The sequence below is a fragment of the Esox lucius genome, chromosome 12, assembly GCF_011004845.1.
Source record: "Esox lucius isolate fEsoLuc1 chromosome 12, fEsoLuc1.pri, whole genome shotgun sequence".
NCBI lineage: Eukaryota > Metazoa > Chordata > Actinopteri > Esociformes > Esocidae > Esox > Esox lucius.
The window spans coordinates 26,279,655-26,303,864 of NC_047580.1; the positions used below are offsets into that span (position 1 = coordinate 26,279,655).

At 46.7% G+C, this 24,210-nt stretch overlaps 1 protein-coding gene across 4 annotated transcripts in view; it reads left to right on the plus strand.

Moving 5' to 3' along the window:
* The window catches only part of plxna2 (plexin A2), a 224,199-nt gene that overhangs the window by 78,072 nt on the left and 121,917 nt on the right, over positions 1-24,210 (plus strand). For all 4 annotated transcript variants that reach the window (XM_034295893.1, XM_034295896.1, XM_034295894.1 and 1 more), the window contains exon 4: positions 13,275-13,409. In XM_034295893.1, coding sequence (XP_034151784.1) covers positions 13,275-13,409 — 135 coding nt within the window. The remainder of the gene's footprint in view (positions 1-13,274; positions 13,410-24,210) is intronic.

Below are 24,210 nucleotides of genomic sequence, written 5' to 3' on the forward strand. Positions count from 1 at the left end.
CTGCTGTCACATATAATAATCGGTTGGCCACTTGTCATGGAGGGGCTGTTGCTGCTGCTAATGTGTGTTTGATGAAGACACCATAGCATGTCGCCGCTTTATAGCAATATAATACATTCATTTTTACGACGATCACTCACCCCTAGCTAATACCACAGCCTCTAGGCTGTCAAGCACAATATGGACAATGCACTGCCAGTTAGAGGCATTTGATGACATACATTATAGCTGTAATGCATTTCCTTTCATGTTGGTAGGTCAAGATAGCACTAATACCTGGCAACCTCGTGGTCCAACATTTGAATAGTTTAAATCCACTGGGATATATTGGAGCAGTTTTAATGTGATTTACCCCCTCTGAAGTTTTCTCCAGCTACATTCCATTTCTTTACTATCTATTTTAAACAGGTATGGCATGAGATTAATGTTAGTCTTGGAAGTCTTTAGAATAAATATCAGTTACCTTTTCCGGCTTTCTGAAGATGCTTTGATAAAAGTGCCGCAATTATCGGTCCATCGGGGCCTGCGTGAACACACACATGTACGCACACGCGCACACACGCACGCACGCACATATGCGCACGGACACACACTGCTCTCCCACTTCTAAGGGTTGGTGCTATCACTGTCACCACTGATTGCATTTATTCTGCTCAGTTCTTATTTGTTTATTTATATTTTCACCGTTTTTTGATCCATCCAACTCCATTAAATAAAAAAGAATTGCACTAAGCACGCATTATGGGACTATATGATCTTGTTTTTTTTCAACACTAATCTTTGATTTGACTGAGCAGCTTTTTGGAAAGAATGCTTTCATCTGAGACAGAAAATTAAGTTAACTGTAAATTTATATTTATTTTTGTTTTGATGCAGAGAAAATGTTGGAAAATGGAAGCTCATGGTGGCGTGGTAACTGACAATAGAGTTAGTTCAGCTGTCAGTCTCCGAAACCTCTGTGATAAGGCTAGCCCTAATCAGGCCAAGAGAGGTTGGGTGGGGTACCACTCCTGTATGCCCTTTCAGATGTGTGCCAGGGTCTTCTGTGCCCTCTGTATCCTCTAATACCCTCTTTGAATGCAATTCTACTCTCTGAATGCCCACTATACCCCTGGCAGAGTTAGACCTGACCAGCTGAATCTACTTAAACCCTGAGAGGCTCAGGAGAACAGACTGCCCTGGTAGCCCTATAGAGCTGATCAATCACACACACGCAGACACAAAGGACACTTCAGTGAAATCTTCAGTAGTTTGTTTGGGGAGAAGCCTTTGTATGCAGTGTCTTAAAACGCCCTAAAAAGGACTTCCTCTGACACCCACCCTCCCAGCATCTCTCACTCCCATCCACCCTCCCACCCAACCACCCATCCATCCAGCCACCCTCCCAGCCTCTCTCACTCCCATCCACCCTCCCACCCAACCACCCATCCATCCTCCCACCCATCCATCCAGCCACCCTCCCATCCACCAACCCGCCTGTCCATCCACCCTCCCATCCACCCACCCTCCCGTCCAGCCACCCTCCCATCCACCCACTCTCCCATCCACCCACCCATCCAGCCCCCCTCCCACCCACCCAACCACCCACACTTCCGTTCAGCCACCCTCCCGTCCACCCACCCTCCCACCCACCCTCCCATCCAACCACTCATGCAGCCACCATCCCATCCCATCCACCCAACCAACCACCCTCCCACCCACCAAACCTGCCCTCCAGCCAACCAGCCCCCCACCCATCCAGTCAAGGCTCAGACACCAAACCAACATCAATCTATCCATGCTCTGACAGAGTTCTCTTAGATGTAAGCCAAGTCACCCGTTCTCCAGTCAAAGGCTAAGCCTCACAGTGAACTGGGTTTTTGTGGAATAAGCAGAAAGAGAAGTGCACCCCCATCCCTCATTCCTCCATCCCTCCATCCCTGCTCTCTGGGAGCTTGGAACATGTCCACTTTTGTCTGGCCCCCGCACAGCTTTTTAATGTGAGGCTAAATATAACCTGGTGCATTGTGCTGCTAGCCTGGATGTGTGTGTGTGTGTGTGTGTGTGTGTTTTGTGTATATTTTCTCAAGTATGTGCACATACATGCATGTGCGTGTTCAGGGGTGATCTCACCACACTCTAATTGACTGGTCTGGTTTCTATTTAAACACCACAAGGGAACGGGAGAAAATGCTGACACTATTACTTACATTATATGACTGGGGGGGAGAGGGCCGGAGAAAGAGGGACCCAGAGAACGCGAGAAGGGTGAGAGAATAATGTTGACGTAGATGAAGGGAGCGGGAGGGTAGAGGAATGTGGACTGCTATGAGATCTGCGGGCTGGGTGTTATCAGGACAGTCAGTGCTGGCATCAAACTTGTGTGTTCTACCTTAAATGCTGATCAATGGAATCAGTAATAGAGGTCCACTGCTCATTAGTGGTTTGCTTTACACAGCGGATTAATCTCCTGGATGGTACATTTCCTATATGATGTTTACTAGAGATACTGATTGGAAGAGACATTTGCAAGGAGAGGGTTAACCTGGCTATATATAGCCACAGCTATAACAATCAATAAGGTTTATGGAGCCTGGCCAGTTATATGATGTAATTACCTGGTATTGGCTCAAGTCTGTGTATATTGTGTGATATAGCGCCATCGTCGCCATCAGGCCACGCTGTGTACTGCAACTCCAGTAACAAAGCCCTTGTTTGCCAGTAGAAAGGAAAACCAGCTCAGCCGGAGCACCACTGGATGGAGATTTATGGCATTAATCAGGTGGTATTGCTGGCAACGCAGTACTGACATTTAGGCCAGTTTATTAAAGGGGGCAGGGAGGGCTGGAGGAGAGGAGAGTGGGTAGGGAAGAGAGAAGAGGAGGGGGGAGGAAAAAAGAGGAGGGGGGAGGAGAGAAGGAACAGACACCTGGCCCTCTCTATGGAGATGATATGTTACCGCGGAAAGGCAGGACATGGAAGCCTTTAGGTATACAGCTTCATTAACTATGTGACTGTTTAGAATCTAGAGGGGTTCAGAGTGCATCTGGAGAGGGCAGGAAAAGGTCTCAGTTCAATTAAAATGTGTTTGTGAAAGACAAAGCTGCAGGTAGTGTTATCTGATATCTGTGTTACCGCCACTACACTGTCAGATCCAATCATGTCACTATATACAGACATCTGAACACAATGTACTAACAATAATAACAACATGTAATAATGAATAATAATAACAACATGTAATAACCAATAACAATATGTAGTAATAAATGACAATAATCAATCAAGTAATATCAACATGTTGTACTGATAGCAATCATAGCTAATAAAATATGTAATAACTGATAACAATACCAATAATAACAGTAATATATAATAAAATATTTATACATATGTTTAATAACTAATAACAATAATTATTTGTAACCGTATCCAATAACTCATAACTGTCACGGTTGTGTGTAGGCAGGGCATGAGGCGTAGAGTGTTTTAAACATGACATTCCTTCATATGGCTTAAGAACCACAAACAAAGGAGAGGTACAAAGCAATGCTAAAGAGCAGCAAACACAGACAGCTAACTCCAAACTATGATCCACAAACTGGAGGTCCAAAAGGGCAAGTTAAATAGGGTCCCCAATTAGAGGCAACGTGGAGCAGCTGCTTCTAATTGGGGCCAACAAAAACAGCAGTGCATACTGGCACCTCTGCGGTCAGGCCCTGACTGCGGCCCCCAGGTGCATAGAGATGCCTAGGGGCCCCCAGCCAGGATATTTACAAATAACTATTTATAATGACTAGGCTAGGTTCATTGATGTTTAGGAAACTTCCTGTGTGTGTGTCCTCCAGGGAGCTGGGTGCTGGGCCCACTGATTAACTATTTAGTCAAACTGAATCATCTTGGTGTGTGACTGGATTTGAATGCCATTTTATACTCTATCTCCATGTAGAGAATTGTACACATCTTGACTGACAGTAGTTCTCTCCCTGTCTCTCTCCCTGTGTTTCCCTCTCTCAACCTCTTTCACTTTCTGACTCTCCATCTCTCGTCCTGTGTTTCTCTGCTTGTGTTTCTGTTTCTCTCCCTCTCTCCCTTTGTGTCTCTCTGTCCTTGTCTCTCTACCAGTCAGAGAGGTGCTCTCTGGGCTCAGGATTCAGCCCTGTGTCTGATGAGATGTGACACGTAGAGAGCAGTGTTGTGCCAGCTTACTCAGGGCCTTATGGAGGCTTACATTGTACAACAGAAAACAGAACAAAAAGGCACGGTGGTCTGCTAATGGAAGCCATCCCACACACAGCACACACACACACACACACACACACACACACACACATCACATTTCTACATGCTGCTGATGGTGAAATAGTTTGGGCTGACACTAGTGATGGATTAGATATGTTATCCAGGCAGAGAGGAGCTCAGGTTTTCTCCCAAACTGTTAGAGAGAGAGAGAGAGAGAGAGAGAGAAAGAGAGACAGAAAGATAGAAATGTGAAAGATATACTAGTGTCCACCGTTACTCCATTCCATCTTAAGTAAATAAATGTGTTCCGTGTCTGCTTTATTCATCCTGGGACTTCCCGATAGAGGTGGTGAATCTAGCTTTAACTCATGTGTCCTGTCTCCCTGTCCTGTCTCCATGTCCTGTCTCTCTGTCTTGTCCTGTCTCCCTGTCCTGTCTCCATGTCCTGTCTCTCTGTCTTGTCCTGTCTCCATGTTCTGTCTCCATGTCCTGTCTCCCTGTCTCCCTGTCTCCTTGTCCTGTCTCCATGTCCTGTCACTCTATCTTGTCCTGTCTCCATGTCCTGTCTCCCTATCCTTTCTCCATGTCCTGTCTCCGTCTTGTCCTGTCTCCCCGTCTTGTCCTGTCTCCATGTCCTGTCTCTCTGTCTTGTCTTGTCTCCATGTTCTGTCTCCATGTCCTGTCTCCGTCTTGTCCTGTCCCCCCGTCTTGTCCTGTCTCCATGTCCTGGAACAGTAGCGGGACCGCACTGTGTCCGTGCGTCAGTTGAGTTGAGTGGAGAGAAGGGTGTGGTGCTTTAATGCATCAAGACGAGGAGTTGGGCAGTGTGGCCCAGCCGTGACACCTTACTCCTGGCGTTGTGGGTGATGAATCTCCCCGTAGGATGACACTGCGACCCTGGGGAGCTGTTCGTCTCCACCGCTGTGTTGATCTGGCTACATCCATCAGCCAGAGGCCAGGATGGAGCCATCAGCACACCTCACAGCCAGGTGCCACCCTTCCCTCAGACACACGTGTTGCCCTAAAGACTGGCAGGGGCTGGGACACACTGGATCCGACAGCCAGGCCTACCATACACATGCATACACATACAATGGATCACCGCCCATTAAGTGGACCTCCCACGCACAAACAAGAAACAAGAGCTGACTGATTAAGCGTTCCATTCGCATACTAACTCAGAGTTTCATACTAACCCCTGACCATTAGGGCCGTGGGCATGGTAATGCAGGTTAGTATGAGGGGTCCTGTGCACTGCAGGTTGCCATCACACTAGGGTTGCCACGTTCCCTAAACCTTCAAATTCAATCAATCAAATGTATTTATAAAGCCCTTTTTACATCAGCTGCTGTCACACAGTGCTTTTACAAAGTGCTTTTACCTTCAAAGTTTTCTTCCTCCGTGAATACGTAGAGGCTTTGTGGCGAACTCCATGGGCGTAGTGGTGCTGTTACAGACCAAGCATCAGCTGTTTCTGCCTCCCTGGGAGGATAAAACACACCACAGATGCCATCCACTGTACTGAGTGATAGGACCCTATAGGGAGAGATGGCTTTGATTAGTCAGGCTTCATTTGGGCAGTTTCCCTCTGCCACCTCCTGCTGACCTGTGTCTGTAACGTGGCTGAACTGATAACCCCGGGTGGGTCATTATTAGGGTCAAGGGTCAGGGCACTGTGCTGGGCACTGAGTCACATGATTTAGGGAATGAGTAGACTATGCAGGGAATAGGGCGCCATTTGGGAAACAACACTGGATTAGATTCAGTGGAATCTAGTCCAGTGTGTGGGATAGATGTGTGGAATCTAGTCCAGTGTGTGGGATAGATGTGTGGAATCTAGTCCAGTGTGTGGGATAGATGTGTGGAATCTAGTCCAGTGTGTGAGATAGATGTGTGGAATCTAGTCCAGTGTGTGGGATATATGTGTGGAATCTAGTCCAGTGTGTGGGATAGATGTGTGGAATCTAGTCCAGTGTGTGGGATAGATGTGTGGAATCTAATCCTGTGTGGGATAGATGTGTGGAATCTAGTCCAGTGTGTGGGATAGATGTGTGGAATCTAATCCTGTGTGGGATAGATGTGTGGAATCTAGTCCAGTGTGTGTGATAGATGTGTGGAATCTAGTCCAGTGTGTGGGATAGATGTGTGGAATCTAGTCCAGTGTGTGGGATATATGTGTGGAATCTAGTCCAGTGTGTGGGATAGATGTGTGGAATCTAGTCCAGTGTGTGGGATAGATGAGTGGAATCTAATCCTGTGTGGGATAGATGTGTGGAATCTAGTCCAGTGGGTGGGATAGATGTGTGGAATCTAGTCCAGTGTGTGGGATAGATGTGTGGAATCTAATCCAGTGTGTGGGATAGATGTGTGGAATCTAGTCCAGTGTGTGGGATAGATATGTGGAATCTAGTCTAGTGTGTGGGATAGATGTGTGGAATCTAATCCTGTGTGGGATAGATGTTTGGAATCTAATCCAGTGCGTGGGATAGATGTGTGGAATCTAGTCCTGTGTGGGATAGATGTGTGGAATCTAATCCAGTGCGTGGGATAGATGTGTGAAATCTAATCCAGTGCGTGGGATAGATGTGTGAAATCTAATCCAGTGCGTGGGATAGATGTTGGATCAGGGAGATGATGCTGTGACGGCCTCAACAGAGCACCTAACCTACATATCCTATAGCCAGACAGAACAGTGGAGCAGAGTGAGAATGGATTAGTGCAGAGTTAGATTAGAGATAGGATGGGCTAGCCTCAGGACAGATTAGTGCGGTTTGGTGTGAGACTCTGATGGCATATTCACAGAGAATTCTCTCCATGTCGAACGCTTCAAGTCTCCCTAAAAAACTGCATTCGCTAGACTAAACTCACAGTCCCCTAACTGAGTAAAATGAATGTTAACGCGTAACTGCTGGGAAAGACTGGTGATCTTCTAGAAGTTATAGAGTTTGACAAACTCTGCACTACCATGGATTTATGGTTATCGGAGTGAAGCACTTAGACCACCAATAATTACGTTCAGTACTAAATCCATGAAATGCACCAGTTAAATACATTTTACTTCCCATTTGGAAATAATACTATTTTTCATCCCCTGCATTGAAAGAGGTTACTTTGTCTGAACCAGACTTAATACAATACCTTTTGTATTATGTGCCAACACTAACAGCCTCACTGTTTAAATGAAAAGGCTTATTTAAAACAACGAGTGCCACAGCTAGAGGATTTTCTTGAATGTCAAAGATAAACAGCGTATCATCACCGATTGGATGCACTGGAGAAAATAGACCGACCAGACCAACTTTACTGCCAATATTTTGCTTCTGAAAAGACAACCCATTCTTGTTGACATCCAGAAGCTAAATGAGTGTCTTTCATGTTGCAACGGTCTACATGTTTTGCTGGGTGTATATGCTATAGGAAGAATTCTTAGGGCTAACTGTTTGTTCCGTGAATGGATTTCTAAAAATGGTACATACTGTAACTTGAATGGATTTAATGAGTGAAACGAGCAAGCCGAGCATCCTCCCATTTAGTCTTCTGTTGAACATCTTTAAACCTGCAGCATAAACAGTTTTCCCCAGGATTTATTGAGTACTTTCCCTGGAAACAGACAGGCATGTTGAGGGATCTCTGGCAGAATTCCTCTCAACTAGAGCCGGGTAATAGGAGAAGGCCAGTTTAAATCGGAGTTTGGCCACTCTTCAAAATAGTTGGCTTACAAGGACCAACGGCATCAACCAAACCATGGCTCCCTGGTCCTGGGCTACTTCAGTACAGAACCAACCCCCTGCCTCCCTGGTCCTGGGCTACTTCAGTACAGAACCAACCCCCTGCCTCCCTGGTCCTGGGCTACTTCAGTACAGAACCAACCCCCTGCCTCCCTGGTCCTGGGCTTCTTCAGTACAGAACCAACCCCCTGCCTCCCTGGTCCTGGGCTACTTCAGTACAGAACCAACCCCCTGCCTCCCTGGTCCTGGGCTACTTCAGTACAGAACCAACCCCCTGCCTCCCTGGTCCTGGGCTACTTCAGTACAGAACCAACCCCCTGCCTCCCTGGTCCTGGGCTACTTCAGTACAGAACCAACCCCCTGCCTCCCTGGTCCTGGGCTACTTCAGTACAGAACCAACCCCCTGCCTCCCTGGTCCTGGGCTACTTCAGTACAGAACCAACCCCCTGCCTCCCTGGTCCAGGGTTGCTTCAATACAGCATAGAGGGAGAGATAGGGAGAGAGAGGGGAAAAAGGGAGAGAGGAAAGAAATAGCATGGCACTGGTAGGGTCTGTTGTTTCTCTCAGTGGATGTGCAGGGAGGCTGTAGGGTCACATTCTCCAGTCACCCACAGTCCTTCCTGCCATTCATAAATGTAGCTGACCGGAGGACATGTGACTGCACACATAGCACTTATTCCTGGCCCAGTTTCCCCATCTATGGGCTTATTTACATTACAAGAGAGTAGATAGACTTATCTTGGTTTGCATAATCATTTACATGGCACTTGAATTTTCACTGGCATGTTCGAGACGTACCACACAGGATTGTAAACAAGCCCTGTCTTCCACTGGTGCTCTTTTTTTACAGTTATACCAAACACTATGTAAGGAACACCCACTCTGTCCTGAAATCAACTCCAGATAAGCCAAAAAGATGATTGGGAACCTTCAATAATCATTTAGCAAGCTAGAAGACGTGGCTCTCACCACTGAGGAGGTGAACTCTACTGCTGGTAATGTGGGAGGTTATAGACATGGCTCTCACCACTGAGGAGGTGAACTCTACTGCTGGTAATGTGGGAGGTTATAGACATGGCTCTCACCACTGAGGAGGTGAACTCTACTGCTGGTAATGTGGGAGGTTATAGACATGGCTCTCACCACTGAGGAGGTGAACTCTACTGCTGGTAATGTGGGAGGTTATAGACATGGCTCTCACCACTGAGGAGGTGAACTCTACTGCTGGTAATGTGGGAGGTTATAGACATGGCTCTCACCACTGAGGAGGTGAACCTTACTGCTGGTAATGTGGGAGGTTATAGACATGGCTCTCACCACTGAGGAGGTGAACTCTACTGCTGGTAATGTGGGAGGTTAGAGACATGGCTCTCACCACTGAGGAGGTGAACTCTACTGCTGGTAATGTGGGAGGTTATAGACATGGCTCTCACCACTGAGGAGGTGAACTCTACTGCTGGTAATGTGGGAGGTTATAGACATGGCTCTCACCACTGAGGAGGTGAACTCTACTGCTGGTAATGTGGGAGGTTATAGACATGGCTCTCACCACTGAGGAGGTGAACCTTACTGCTGGTAATGTGGGAGGTTATAGACATGGCTCTCACCACTGAGGAGGTGAACTCTACTGCTGGTAATGTGGGAGGTTAGAGACATGGCTCTCACCACTGAGGAGGTGAACTCTACTGCTGGTAATGTGGGAGGTTATAGACATGGCTCTCACCACTGAGGAGGTGAACTCTACTGCTGGTAATGTGGGAGGTTAGAGACATGGCTTTCACCACTGAGGAGGTGAACCTTACTGCTGGTAATGTGGGAGGTTATAGACATGGCTCTCACCACTGAGGAGGTGAACTCTACTGCTGGTAATGTGGGAGGTTATAGACATGGCTCTCACCACTGAGGAGGTGAACTCTACTGCTGGTAATGTGGGAGGTTATAGACATGGCTCTCACCACTGAGGAGGTGAACTCTACTGCTGGTAATGTGGGAGGTTAGAGACATGGCTTTCACCACTGAGGAGGTGAACTCTACTGCTGGTAATGTGGGAGGTTAGAGACATGGCTCTCACCACTGAGGAGGTGAACTCTACTGCTGATAATGCGGGTGGTGTAGGCATGGGGCCGGAGGAGCAGGCAGATGCAGTGCTCTGGGACCTTGAGTTCACAGAGGGGGGTTCAGTTATGGAGGCATTATAATACCCCCTGAGGGAGAGGTGCAGCACAGGGAGGAGATGGGTAAGTAGCTTGTTCCCGATGGCCTTTGGATATGTAAAGAGTGAAGGGGTCAAGCGGGACAGAACTGGTTCAGGTGTATAGATGGAGGATGCTGCTCAGAGTGCATTTGAGAGAGTCTTCATGGGGAAAGGGATCATACTGCCATTGTCATCTGCTTTACCTAAAGGTTCACTGTCCACTGTCATCTGCTTTACCTGAAGGTTCACTCTCCACTGTCATCTGCTTTACCTGAAGGTTCACTCTCCACTGTCATCTGCTTTACCTAAAGGTTCACTGTCCACTGTCATCTGCTTTACCTGAAGGTTCACTCTCCACTGTCATCTGCTTTACCTAAAGGTTCACTCTCCACTGTCATCTGCTTTACCTGAAGGTTCACTCTCCACTGTCATCTGCTTTACCTAAAGGTTCACTCTCCACTGTCATCTGCTTTACCTGAGGTTCACTCTCCACTGGCTCTTTCCAGCCCACTTGGCTCCAAGCCACATTTGCTTCCTAGATTACATATTCATATCTGTCTTTTATTTCAGCTTTTTCCTAACTCTTTAAAGTGCATCTATCTGACAATGTCAAGGGAGATGTTCAAGCACTCTATGTTACAAGCAGCCTGCCTGGAATGGTTTCTGTTCTGCTGGTGGGGGTCTGACTGTGTGTGTGGGGGGGGGTTCCTCTGTACAACAGCCCCCAACCCACCCATATGGCCCCTTAATGCCAGAAGCAGCTGTGTGTATGTTTCTGTGTGTCTGTGTGTGTGTGTGTGTGTGTGTGTGTGTGTCAGCCAGGCTGAGGGGGCGGTGGACTGTCGTTAATGTTGATTCCATTATCTGTATGTGACTCAGGATCCAAGGCAAGAGATGCTGGGGGACGACGAGGTGAGAGTGGACTAAGGAGGGGGAGGGAATGCAATGAGGAGGGGGAGGAGGAGGGCCAGTCATTCCTTATCTCGTTGTGCTCCTGTGCTGAGCAGCTCTGGTGAACTGCGTTTACCTGACAGCAGCTTAAACACTTTACGTCCCACTGGGGTGTGAATGTTCGCTCAGGGGTTAACGTCAGGGCGTTTAACCTTTTCACGGTCACTGGCAGAGTAACATACATGCTGATGAACATGAACCCTGAAAGCTGGCTAGCATACCGGACTGACAGACTGAAGTCAGACATGAAACATGGTAAAAGGGACTTTTACCCTTCAAAATGCTTTTAGTGTTTATTGTTGGGAGTTAAGATTAGGGTTATGTTAGGACATGTATGTTTACTGAGATCATGAAAACATGGTGTGTGTGTGTGTGTGTATGTGTGTGTGTATGTGTGTGTGACAGAGGCTATTCAGTGACACTGTTCAAGGCTCCCTGGGCAGGGTGTGTTGTATGTGATAGGGATCTGATTCAGATAAAGTACAGACTGTGTGTGTGGAAGGTCAGAGTTATCTAGTGGTCTCCTGTGGCCGCAGTCAGCCAGTATTACATAGTCTGCCTCAAGCCTGCTAGGAGACACACAGCCCACATGACACACACCCACACACACACACACACACACACACACACTCACTGACTCTCACATGCTCACACGGGGTCAACAGCAGCTTCTCAAAGGCATGTGGCCCTTTTGCTTTGTGTATGAACATATTTGCTTTTATGATTTAGCATAAATGTACATGTCAGTAACCAGATAAAGGCCTTGTTGGGTGCCGCCCCCACATCCTGCCCAGAACATCTGGTTTTAACATATAGCTAGTCTACTCTGCTTTTGTTTGCATTGCTGCAGTGCTAGTCGGTGAGGGTCAGGATTACCATAGAATGGAACCTCTGCTTTTCAGATGTAGGATTTTGTTTTGAAGCTTTTCAGTCTTTGATTTGTCTGACTGACCCCAACTGAACTTTGACAGACCCGAGCTGACCTCTAGTGGTCTAGTGGTTGCCCTGAACTTCCTTCGGCTCTGTTGTGTTGTGTTTGGCTTCAGTTACCGCCCCACAACCCTTCTGCCTTGCCCCTCCAGTCCTCTGAGGGGACCCTCCCGTGACTGACGTGACCTTGAGACGACCCCCTTGGGCTCAGGGGCTCAGAGGATTTCGTTGTGGGCGGGGCTCTCTTTGGACCTGTCACTGTGTGAATAGATATATTGGTGCAGAGAGGTGGTGATAGAGCTGTCAACATTCATGTTACCACAGCGACCCATGACATGTTACATCACTAGACCATCTCTCTCACACCATTTGCCAGAGACTGAGGCGGAGATTTACCGCCTCTTTTATTTGGGAAGTGGTAATTGATGCATGAATGAAATACATGGCCTCATATGTCACAGATGGTCGTAGTGCTGAATGTCGGTCTGAAACCAGACTCCTAAATGTTCTTACTCTATGCATTTTACATTCCTATTTTATTTAATATTTCTATGCTTGAGTTGTACTGAGGTAAGACTGTTAGAGAAACAAAAATACAATTAACTGTGTTAACTTCTGGTTTCTTAACTTGGATTGCTAATGACATGGTTTTTTGAACCATGTGAAGTTGCATCATAACTGTCGGTTCATAAGTTAGGGATTTCTGTCCTCAGTGTCTCATTAGGTGTCCCAGACAGTGTGTGTGGTAACAAAACCCTGATGTCCTTCAGTCATGTTGTGTTTGGTAACATAACCCTGACATCCCTCAGTCCTGTTGTGTTGGGTAACGTTAACCTTGATGCCTCTCAATCAGGTTGTGTTGGGTAACGTAACCCTGATGTCCTCTGGTCTGGTTGTGTTGGGTAACGTAACCCTGATGTCCCTCGGTCAGATTGTGTTGGGTAACGTAACCCTGATGTCCTCTGGTCTGGTTGTGTTGGGTAACGTAACCCTGATGTCCCTCGGTCAGATTGTGTTGGGTAACGTAACCCTGATGTCCCTCGGTCCGGTTTTTGTTGGGTAACGTAACCCTGATGTCCTCTGGTCTGGTTGTGTTGGGTAACGTAACCCTGATGTCCCCTGGTCTGGTTGTGTTGGGTAACGTAACCCTGACGTCCCTCGGTCAAGTTGTGTTGGGTAACATAACCCTGACATCCCTCAGTCCTGTTGTGTTGGGTAATGTAACCTTGACCCGGTCTGTTTCTCTCCAGATCCGTGTGGATGGTCCTCCTAATGGTGGGGCCCAGTATGAGATGGTGCAGGTCATCAAGGACGGCAGCCCCATCCTCCGGGACATGGCCTTCTCTCTAGACCGCAACTACCTTTACGTCATGTCCGAGAGACAGGTGAGTGAACAAACACACACGCCTCACTCACACGTACTACGCAGCCACTTGTAGCACACAGATCACTGGGACACATTGTGACTGCAGGCAGAGCTGATATCAAGCAGCATTTGTAATGACACATCAAAGCTGCTACCTGATGTGGGTGTGTGTGTCTGTGTGTGTGTGTGCTCACCAGCCACCTCGCCCCCTGTGTGTGACACCATTAACAAGCAGGATTGTTCCCATGTTGTCATGTGACCGCTTCCGGTAATGAAGGAAAAAGAGGGATGGAGGTGTGATGGCAGAGAGAATAGAGGGATAGAAGTGTGATGGTACTGAAAGAATAGAGGGATGGAGGTGTGATGGTACTGAAAAAACAGAGGGATGGAGGAGTGATGGCAGAGAGAATAGAGGGATGGAGGTGTGATGGTACTGAAAGAATAGAGGGATGGAGGAGTGATGGTACTGAAAGAACAGAGGGATGGAGGAGTGATGGCAGAGAGAATAGAGGGATGGAAGTGTGATGGTACTGAAAGAATAGAGGGATGGAGGAGTGATGGTACTGAAAGAACAGAGGGATGGAGGATTGATGGCAGAGAGAATAGAGGGATGGAAGTGTGATGGTACTGAAAGAATAGAGGGATGGAGGAGTGTTGGTACTGAAAGAATAGAGGGATGGAGGTGTGATGGCAGAGAGAATAGAGGGATGGAGGAGTAATGGCAGAGAGAATAGAGGGATAGAAGTGTGATGGTACTGAAAGAATAGAGGGATGGAGGAGTGATGGCAGAGAGAATAGAGGGATGGAAGTGTGATGTACTGAAAGAATAGAGGGATGGAGGAGTGATGGCAGAGAGAAAAGAAGCTGACAGGGGAACTGACTGGCTGACTGATAGTCACACTGACTTGCTGGCTGGCTGACTGGCTGCACGGTCCGTTGGAGGAGGTGGAGGCGGAGTGAGTGATGGGGAAAAGAGGGACAGCTGGAGGAGTGAGGAAGGGGGAGACAAAGTGCAAGGTCACCCCGCCACTACACTTCTAATGAAGTGACAAACCAACCAGCAGCAGCAGTACAGAGCAGATAGCCATCAAGGAGACCTCATATTAAACAGGCCCAGCAGAGCAGAGGGGAAGAAGGCAGCCGGTAACACAGACCTGATGGACGACTGTCCTCTCCTCCTATCTTCATCTTTAAAGAGAGCAGAGCTGGCCCCCCCTGCCGCAGGCCTTGGGGGGGGGGGTGGGCTGAGGCAGCTCACACCAGGTAAGAGACATGGTCTGGATATGACAAGGCTTTATTGTGGGGGAAGCTGGTTTAAATAGTGAATGTAGGCCATCTGCCTTCTGACACAACCCCTCTCATCGCTGCCTGCCTCTGGTTGAGAAAGGAAAGGAGCAGGCCTCCTTTAACGGGCAGCCTATCATCCAGTGTACGTTGCTGTGAGACTCCCGGCGACTGGTTACTCTCGCCATGCGCTCTGTCTTCAGGAGGGTGTCATCACCTTCCATGTCTTCATTTTGTGCTGTGGTCTGGGCGGGGGTCTGGATCTGTCATCACTTCCACCTCCCTCCGTCGTGTTTGAAGGAGGCCGCGACCATTTGACTGTCGGCCTCTGCCTCTCGCTCTTCCGTGTTCCAGTTCTTGTGAGGGCGTGGAGAATTGCCCTGTTGCCGTTCTCGCTGCTGTGCATGTTCAAGGGCTGCTCTCCAGTCACACTTGACAGAGTAACAGGATTAAGATCCACTCCACCACGCACTACATACCCGGATAACCAACCGGACGCTAGCATCCGTTTACGTGAGTGAGTCGTGCGTTTCTTTACGCCAATTGTGACTAGGGAGAAATATTTGCTTTTTAAAACGAACAGAGGAAAGCTACAAATGAATACTGAAGATGAAAATAATCCTTGTGACTTTGTTACTCGATGGGCTGTACCGTGATGTTTTCGGAACTCATTTAATAAAACGATTTACTTGAATGGGCGTTTAGCCTTCCAGTCTGCCTTGACATCAGTGGGAAATGTTCTCATTGCAGGTGCACACCAGACTGTTTCCGCACCACGGGACCCATATATACTGCAATAAATACAATTTTGACTTTCTGGATATCTGATAAAATGTCATGATATTTCGACCACGCACACACAAACACACTGCTTTTTCTCTATGTCCTCTTATCTTTAAGCCTGGTGATGTATCGTGTGACCTCTCTCTCTGACAACATGGTCTTTTCTTCTCACGCAGAAGGAGAGAGAGTGCTCCGAGGGAGTTTGTTTGGAAAAAGCCTTGCTCTCAGGTTCTGCGTGATGTCGTTTCTAAGAAGTTATCTTAGTGGTCAGTAGAACAACAATGTCTCCATTTCACTGGGACTACTTTGTATGTTCCTATGGAGGTTTGAAATGTTCCTCACCAGACAACATTCCTGGACTCAATGAATAACGCTGTACATGGGAAATAGACAGTCATTTGATAATGACTCAATGCCTTCTAGACTAGCCGTGCCACTGCCTTGTTCCATGTCCATATGATTAAACGGAGGACACCAGATCCCTACTGCTGTTTTGACATCATGGGATCCTCTCATAGATAACACCCTGGCATTCTGTCGCTGAGGCGTTGGAAGCGATACACATGATTTGAGGCCATGATGAACACAGGAGAGATGATAGAAAATTGAAGAGTGGAGAGCGGACAGATTTGGCTCCAGTTGATGCTTCCTACTCGGAATAACAATGAGGATGTGTGCGTGCGCGTGCATGTGTGTGTGTGTGTGTGTGTCTGGTGAAAGGATGGAGAGGCGAGCGGAAAGAGGGTGTGTGTGTGTGTGTGTGTGTTAGGCTCATATTGGTAGTGTTTGCGGAGAGCAGAGTAAGCCGCTTGGCGGATGGTGGCTCTCAGACAGCCCTGCATCCCTCTCTGTGTGTTGTGTCAGGGTTGAGAAGGATGTGTGATGTGTGGAGCTCAAACACACACACACACACACACACACGCTTGCGCACACTGTGGTCTGATGATGCTCTGGCTTTCTCTTTCAAACACACGCACACGCACGGATGCTGTAATTCCACACACATGCAAACGCTGCTCTCTATGTTCAGCGTTCTACTGAATGCGCGGCTTCCATGGTGGTTTGTGCCTCTTCATCCAGCTTGCCACTCTCCCTCGCTCATATCCACAGCGAATACGTAGATCCCTTCAGGAAGCCAGAACACATTGCCTATCAAATAACAAAGGACTCCTCTCTTTCACTCACACACAAACACACACACACACGCTCAGACACACACACCCCCGTATTGTTAGACTTTGACCACACACAAACACACACAGACACGATCCTCACACCTCTTTTTTCATTCTATCGATTCAAATTGTATTGCCATCTGAAAGCAGCTTTTGTTTTTCCAGCTTTAATGACAATACCATCCACTTTATTAATGATCCAGTTATATCGTTCCACTGTGGTGCGGCGTGCTGGAACTGATGAAAGAGCTGGCTGAATGGCTGGCTTTCTTCAGCAGTTACATGTCTGAAAAGCGTGCTGAATCATCATTCACATGACAGACTGGAAACAGCCTTCTACCACTGTTTCATTTGATCCCTCCCTAGCAGTGTCTGAGAAGATATTTAGGTATGTCTCATGAATGTAGTGGAAATTGAAATTCCAGCGTTGTCTCTAAGTCACCCCAATACAGCTTTGTTTTGTCAGCTGGTATAGATTTGAGATCCCTGTCTGGTTCAAACAGGGATCCAATCCAAAGTATGTTCGTCAGTCAATCAGCCAGTCTGCCAGTCAGTCAAAAAGCCAGCTTGTCAGTCAGTCGATTAGTCAGTCATTCATTCAGCCAATCAGTCAGTCAGTCCTTTAAGGGATGTGTGTGTTTGGCACATGTTACAGAAACAGCAGTCTTTCAGTAAAGTAGTTTACTAGATAGTATATAGTGAGTCATTGAGAACGCAGTGCTGTGATGTGGAGCAGACCTGAAGGCCCCTGCTGCAATGGAAGGAAAAGGTCAGCCATTTTAGCAGATTCAGCTGAATGGACATCTGGATGCGTGTGAGTCTGTGTGTGTGTGTGTGTGTGTGTCTATGTCTGTATGTAAATACATCTGAGTGTTTGCATGGTTGTGTTTGTGTGTCTTTGCTTTGTTTATGCAAATCCGTCTGTGTACATGTGTGTGTTTGTTTGTCTGTATGTGAATGCATGGTTGTGTTTGAGTGAGGGTGTGTGTGTGTGGGTGTATGCGTATACATCGGGGTGTGAATGGCGCGTGTGTGTGTGTGTGTGTGTGAGGAGTTGTTTTGTGTGTTTATGATGCCCTCTGTTTTTGTATGAGAGAGATTGCTGGGTTTGTGTTGGAATCATCTAAAATGTCTGATGATGAGATGTCTTACATGGCTGAAACACGTTTCTGTGTTCTATATTTGATCAATAGCCCTGCGTTCTCAAACAGCATAAGACAGTAGACATGTGTGCACCACTATCTAGCGCTGTATCAAATGAAGGATAACCACGGCTCAATACAAACCCGCTGTAACTACAACAATATAGTCTATTGAAATATGGATGGGGGGCATACAGTGGGGTTCTTTTTCCTTCGGCTCTATACTCCAAAAGTTTTAATCAAATATTTTCTATAAGATTTACGTATAGATTTTCAACTTTTAAATTCTGGGTGTTTGTGTAAATATTGGTTTCGCATGGCACCAAAAGTATAAGGGCAGATTTATGTCAAAATCATACGCTTATGTTTAAATATTTAGTCATATATCCTGTGCATGCAAACCATTGACCTCCCGACATATGCCAGGTATCTTCTCTGGTGATGCTCTACCCAGCCAGTACTGCAGCCATCTCCAGTTAGTGTTATGTTTTGTTTCATCTTCAGCAAATACAGTGGGGAGAACAAGTATTTGATACACTGCCGATTTTGCAGGTTTTCCCACTTACAAAGCCTGTAGAAGTCTGTAGTTTTTATCATAGGTACTCTTCAACTGTGAGTGACGGAATCTAAAACAAAAATCCAAAAAATCACATTGCATGATTATTAAGTAATTAATTTGCATTTTATTGCATGACATAAATATTTGACACATCAGAAAAGCAGAACTTAATATTTGGTACAGAAACCTTTGCAATAACAGAGATCATAAGTTTCTTGTAGTTCTTGACCTGGTTTGCACACACTGCAGCAGGGATTTTGGCCCATTCCTCCATACAGACCTTCTCCAGATCCTTCAGGTTTCAGGGCTGTCGCTGGGCAATATGGACTTCCAGCTCCCTCCAAAGATTTTCTATTGGGTTCAGGTCTGGAGACTGGCTAGGCCACTCCACGACCTTGAGATGCTTCTTACGGAGCCACTCCTTAGTTGCCCTGGCTGTGTGTTTCGGGTCGTTGTCATGCTGGAAGACCCAGCCACGACCCATCTTCAATGCTCTTACTGAGGGAAGGAGGTTGTTGGCCAAGATCTCGCGATACATGGCCCCATTCATCCTCCCCTCAATACGGTGCAGTCGTCCTGTCCCCTTTGCAGAAAAGCATCCCCAAAGAATGATTCCACCTCCATGCTTCGTGGTTGGGATGATGTTCTTGGGAATGTACTCATCCTTCTTCTTCCTCCAAACACAGCGAGTAGAGTTTAGACCCAAAAACTCTATTTTTGTCTCATCAGACCACATGACCTTCTCCCATTCCTTCTCTGAATCATCCAGATGGTCATTGGCAAAGACGGGCTTGGACATGCGCTGGCTTGAGCAGGGGGACCTTGTGTGCGGTGCAGGATTTGAATCCATGACGTCATAGTGTGTTACTAATGTTTTTCTTTTATCTCTGATGTCCTTACAAAGCTCTCTGGTCTTGGCCATTGTGGAGAGGTTGGAGTCTGATTGAGTGTGTGGACAGGTGTCTTTTATACAGGTAACGAGTTCAAACAGGTGCAGTTAATACAGGTAATGATTGGAGAACAGGAGGGCTTCTTAAAGAAAAACTAACAGGTCTGTGAGAGATGGAATTCTTACTGGTTGGTAGGTGATCAAATACTTATGTCATGCAATAAAATGCAAATTAATTATAAAGAAATCATACAACGTGATTTTCATGATTTTTGTTTTAGATTCCAATATATCACAGTTGAAGAGTACCTATGATAAAAATTACAGACCTCTACATGCTTTGTAAGTGGGAAAACCTGCACAATCGGCAGTGTATCAAATGCTTGTTCTCCCCACTGTATACACTATATTGTCTGTCTACTGCTTGGCTGAATGCTATCCGTCTGGTCCTCACCGCTGGGTGGGAGCCTGTGTCCAGCCTCAGAATAGGACCAGAAACCGACTGACCATCAGCCCAGGTGCACTTGGCTCAGCTCTGTTTGCATTGCCACCAGGTGGGGGAACAAAAGAGATGCACGCAAAGTCACACATGTACACACTCTGCTCTGTACCTCATGTCTTTGTTGTGGGTTTTATCGACGCCATTGCCGTGGCGAGGCATGAATGGGGACAATCACAGCACAATCAAAAAGGCTCTTTTCTGTGCTGGATTATTTCTGTTTTGATGAAGTCCTTTCATGGTCATTGTGGTGTATTGTGGGAGTTACTGTCGGCGGTGGGTCCAATGTTCATCAGCACACACTTTAGTGTCGATTCACTGGACGGAATATTAATATTGTGGCAGACTGCCGCTGTGTGTGTGTGTGTGTGTGTATGTGTGTGTGTGTGTCTTTGCATCTTTAGGTGTGTGTGTTCTGAGAGGTGGTCATCCGGCCAGTGTGTTCATGTGGAATAATTCAGATCTCACATGTGAGAGCTTTCTGAAGTGATACCTGTGGAGAAAGCATTTCATTTCCACCAGCTGCTTCTTCGTACACCAATTACAGACATCCGTCCATCAGAAGCAGTCCCAGCCCTTTTGGAGTAGAGGGACTAGTCTGGTAATGCTATGTGCTGTACGATTAAGAGAACAGATCCAGTCCTCGTCAAATGCTACATAACAATATGAGCAAAGCGATCCAGGATTGTCACACCTACCTTGAGATAATTATGTGACTACAGACCCAGGTGTTGGTGGTGTGACAGTTGGAGGCTATACAGTCACACTCATTTTAGTGAAATAGCAGCTTTCATTTGAACACATCTCTATTAAGACAAGTGCTGGACTCCCTCTGGTGTGACCCACCCACAGAGACCGTGGCGACAGAACACACAGGCCCAGGATCCTCGGCATCCTTTCCCTCTAAACAGCCAGACACGGAGGAGTGCTGTCGTGGTGTCTGTCACTCTCCAACGCTGGTCTCTTTAGTGACACCCACACACAAGTGCACACACACATTCCCTCTGTGTATACCGTGTAACATCAGCTGCATTACAGCTCTGAGATCATTTGGAGGGAAAAAAGACCTCCACCCCCCCCACCCCCCACCCCCCTCTTTTCCCCTTTTTTGGTTTTCCAGCTTAGTAATTTCACCCAGTTACCCAGCTGTGAAATTTGAAATCCATGCATGATTTCTTCTTCCTTTTTTTTACCTCAGTATTTTTTTTTTTTTGTTTGTTTGCAGGAATTTTTGTCTCGACACCCAAATCTCTCCACCCCTAATGCTGTTTACCTTTGTTTAGGCAGCGTATACAGATTGGGAGGAAATTAGTTCACTGGTTATCAAGGCTGGAGAAATGAGAAATAGGATTCACACCTTCTGCTGCCAGGCTTAGATTGGGTGACACGCTGCTAGCTCATCATAATTCCAGACCTCGGTGCATATGATATGACAGTGTGATTTCATGTGTTAATGGGCAACCAGTGTCTGGAGCCGGGCTGATATTAGGCTGCTGTGATCCTGCAGAGCCAGGCCGGATGTTGTGGAGCAGAGCCCGATCCAGTCGTCTGTAAAGCAGCACCATTCCTGGAGAGGCTTTTGTTTCCCATGTTTATACCTTACAGACCATATGCAGATTGAATTGGCCAACAGCCATGAGAGAGAGAGGGGTGTGTGTGTGTGTGTACTTCAAATGTGTGTATGTATATGGTGTGTGTGTGGGTGCGTGGATTGTGTGTGTGTGTGTGTGTGTGTGTATAACTCAGGAACTAAACGGAGCAGGAGAATGTGATTAATGAGAACAAAGCAGCATTAATATTCTCTTAAGAGCTCTTCTCTCTCTTTCACTCTCTCCTGTCTCATCTCTCTTCTACTAGCCATGGTATTTAAAAGCTGCTGCTCTATTTCCAACTAGTTTTCAGACAGCAGCTTCATGATGAAAAACCTGAGGTCTGGAATGTAAGCTCTTTGTGACTGTGGAATTCTAGAACCAGGAACAATGACCTGCAGGGGAAGTCTGGGTTCAGGCCCAACAACCAACAAAGAAGACAAAGATTAGTGAGTTAAGTCAAGATGGCAGTGGGACAAAAGAGCACAGCCAGTCTTAGTCCTTAGCTCTGTTTATTTCTATTGGTGCTTCATGACTGGCAGGTCTAAGGCCCTACCTTGGCCTTTCTTTACTTCACTCATCTCTCTCTCTTTCTCTCCCACTATTCCTCTTGTTTTTGTCCAATTCTCTTATTCCCACTCTTTCTTTCACACTTTCTGGGTGTGTGCCTGTTGGCCTAGTAGTTAGAGCATCTAACCAAAAACCAAAAAGCTGCCATCCGTCACCAATCACAGCCCATTTGGAGGAGTGGGTCTAATCTGTTAAGGCTGTGTGCTATAATATTAGAATGTAAAGGCCAATGTTAAATGTTAAATAACCATATGAGCCAACTGATCCAGGATTGTAACACCTACCTTGAGATAATGATGTGACTACAGTACCAGGTGTTGGTGGTATGATGGGGCAAGGCTTAACAGTCACACTCATTCCAGTGAAATAGCTGCTAAAATCTATTTTCTCTCTCCCACATACACTCTGTGGGCGTGGCTGGTGGCCTGGTAGTTAGACCATCTAACCAATAGTTTGCTAGATCGAATTCTCAAGGCTGCTACGTGACAAATAAAATTAAAAATGAGCTATTCTGAAGCTGAGTAAGCCATTTCAAACAAATTGCTCCCTGGGCGCTCATCGTAGGCTCCCCTGCCCATATCCCTATTGGAGGAGTTGGGTTATGAGCGTAAGTTCTAACGGATTCATACTCCTTTACCCTATTCATCTGTCCAAATTCCTATTCCATTTGAAGGGTGCTTGACATGGGAACTGGAAAACACTGTCAGATAAAATAAATGAGAAGGGATTTTTAATTAATTCAATGTTACCATACGCACACATTTCTCTATGATTGCCAACTGTGTTGAATGTTCTCCATCCTCCCTACTCTGACCCAGTCTGGTGTTGTCCGTCCCAATTAATTACCCCTGTCTGAACCCTGTTAGAAGACGGCGGTTTTAGCCAGAGAAAGGGGACAAGTAAAGGGTTTTGACCATTGACCCATTGTCTCTGGTGGTTAGCCCTGCGCAAAGACTCCCATTACCTGTCCCCCACTAGACTAGTTGACTCCATCAGTTGTGTCCATTCATGGTTGGGTCATTTATCCATGGGGATATTAGTGCCAGTACAGCTGTATAAGAGTTTGGATTGGGGTCAACTGGGGTTTCCACTGCACGGAACATTTGGCAATGTGTCTCCATATGTGCTGACTGCTGCCATGAGACCATGAAATCCAGGCGACTGTTTATATGGAAGAAGGGGCAGGGACAAAGAGAATTCTGTGGTGCGTAACAGCCACGATGGTTCACGCCGTGCATCCACGTATGGGCAAGCACATCTGCTGTCCTCCCTGAACAGAGAGGGGTCAAACTACCCATGCTACACTAGACTACGCTATGCTATGTTAGGTTACACAATGCCATGCTACACTAGACTACGCTATGCTATGTTAGGTTACACAATGCCATGCTACACTAGACTATGCTATGCCACGCTATACGAGACTACGCTACAATCAACTATTTTAGACATACACTACACTAAACAATAATACTATGCCACAGTACACTAGACTATGCTCTTCAACACTAGAGTATGATATGCCACGCTTCATTAAATTAGACTACGCTACAATCAACTATTTCAGACTTACCCTACACTAATAACACTATGCTACAGTACACTGCAATTTAACACATTTCACTAGACTACGGTATACTACGCTACTGTCACGGTTGAGAGGCAGGACACGAGGCACAGAGCTATGGAACATCCTTCTGTTAACACGCCCAAAAGTAACAAAAGGCGATTATAACCGTGAACTGAGGCACACCACAAAGCTAACCCCAAACAATGATCCACAAACTAAGGAAAACGGAGCAATCTGTGGCAACGCAGGACAGCTGCCTCTAATTGGGGACAACCAAAACTGCAGCGTAGAGATGCCTAGAGACACCTCTGGGGTCAAGCCCTGACTGTGGCCCCAAGGCAGGACCTGGCAGCTACACTACTACACTATGACTACACCACACTGCACTAGACTACTCTAAACTGGACTAGGCTCCACGAGACTATACCACACTGCACTAGACTACACTAAACTGGACTAGGCTCCACTGGACTACACCACACTGCACTAGACTACTCTAAACTGGACTAGGCTCCACGAGACTATACCACACTGCACTAGACTACACTAAACTGGACTAGGCTCCACTGGACTACACCACACTGCACTAGACTACACTAAACTGGACTAGGCTCCACTGGACTACACCACACTGCACTAGACTACACTAAACTGGACTAGGCTCCACTGGACTACACCACACTGCACTAGACTACACTAAACTGGACTAGGCTCCACTGGACTACACCACACTGCACTAGACTACACTAAACTGGACTAG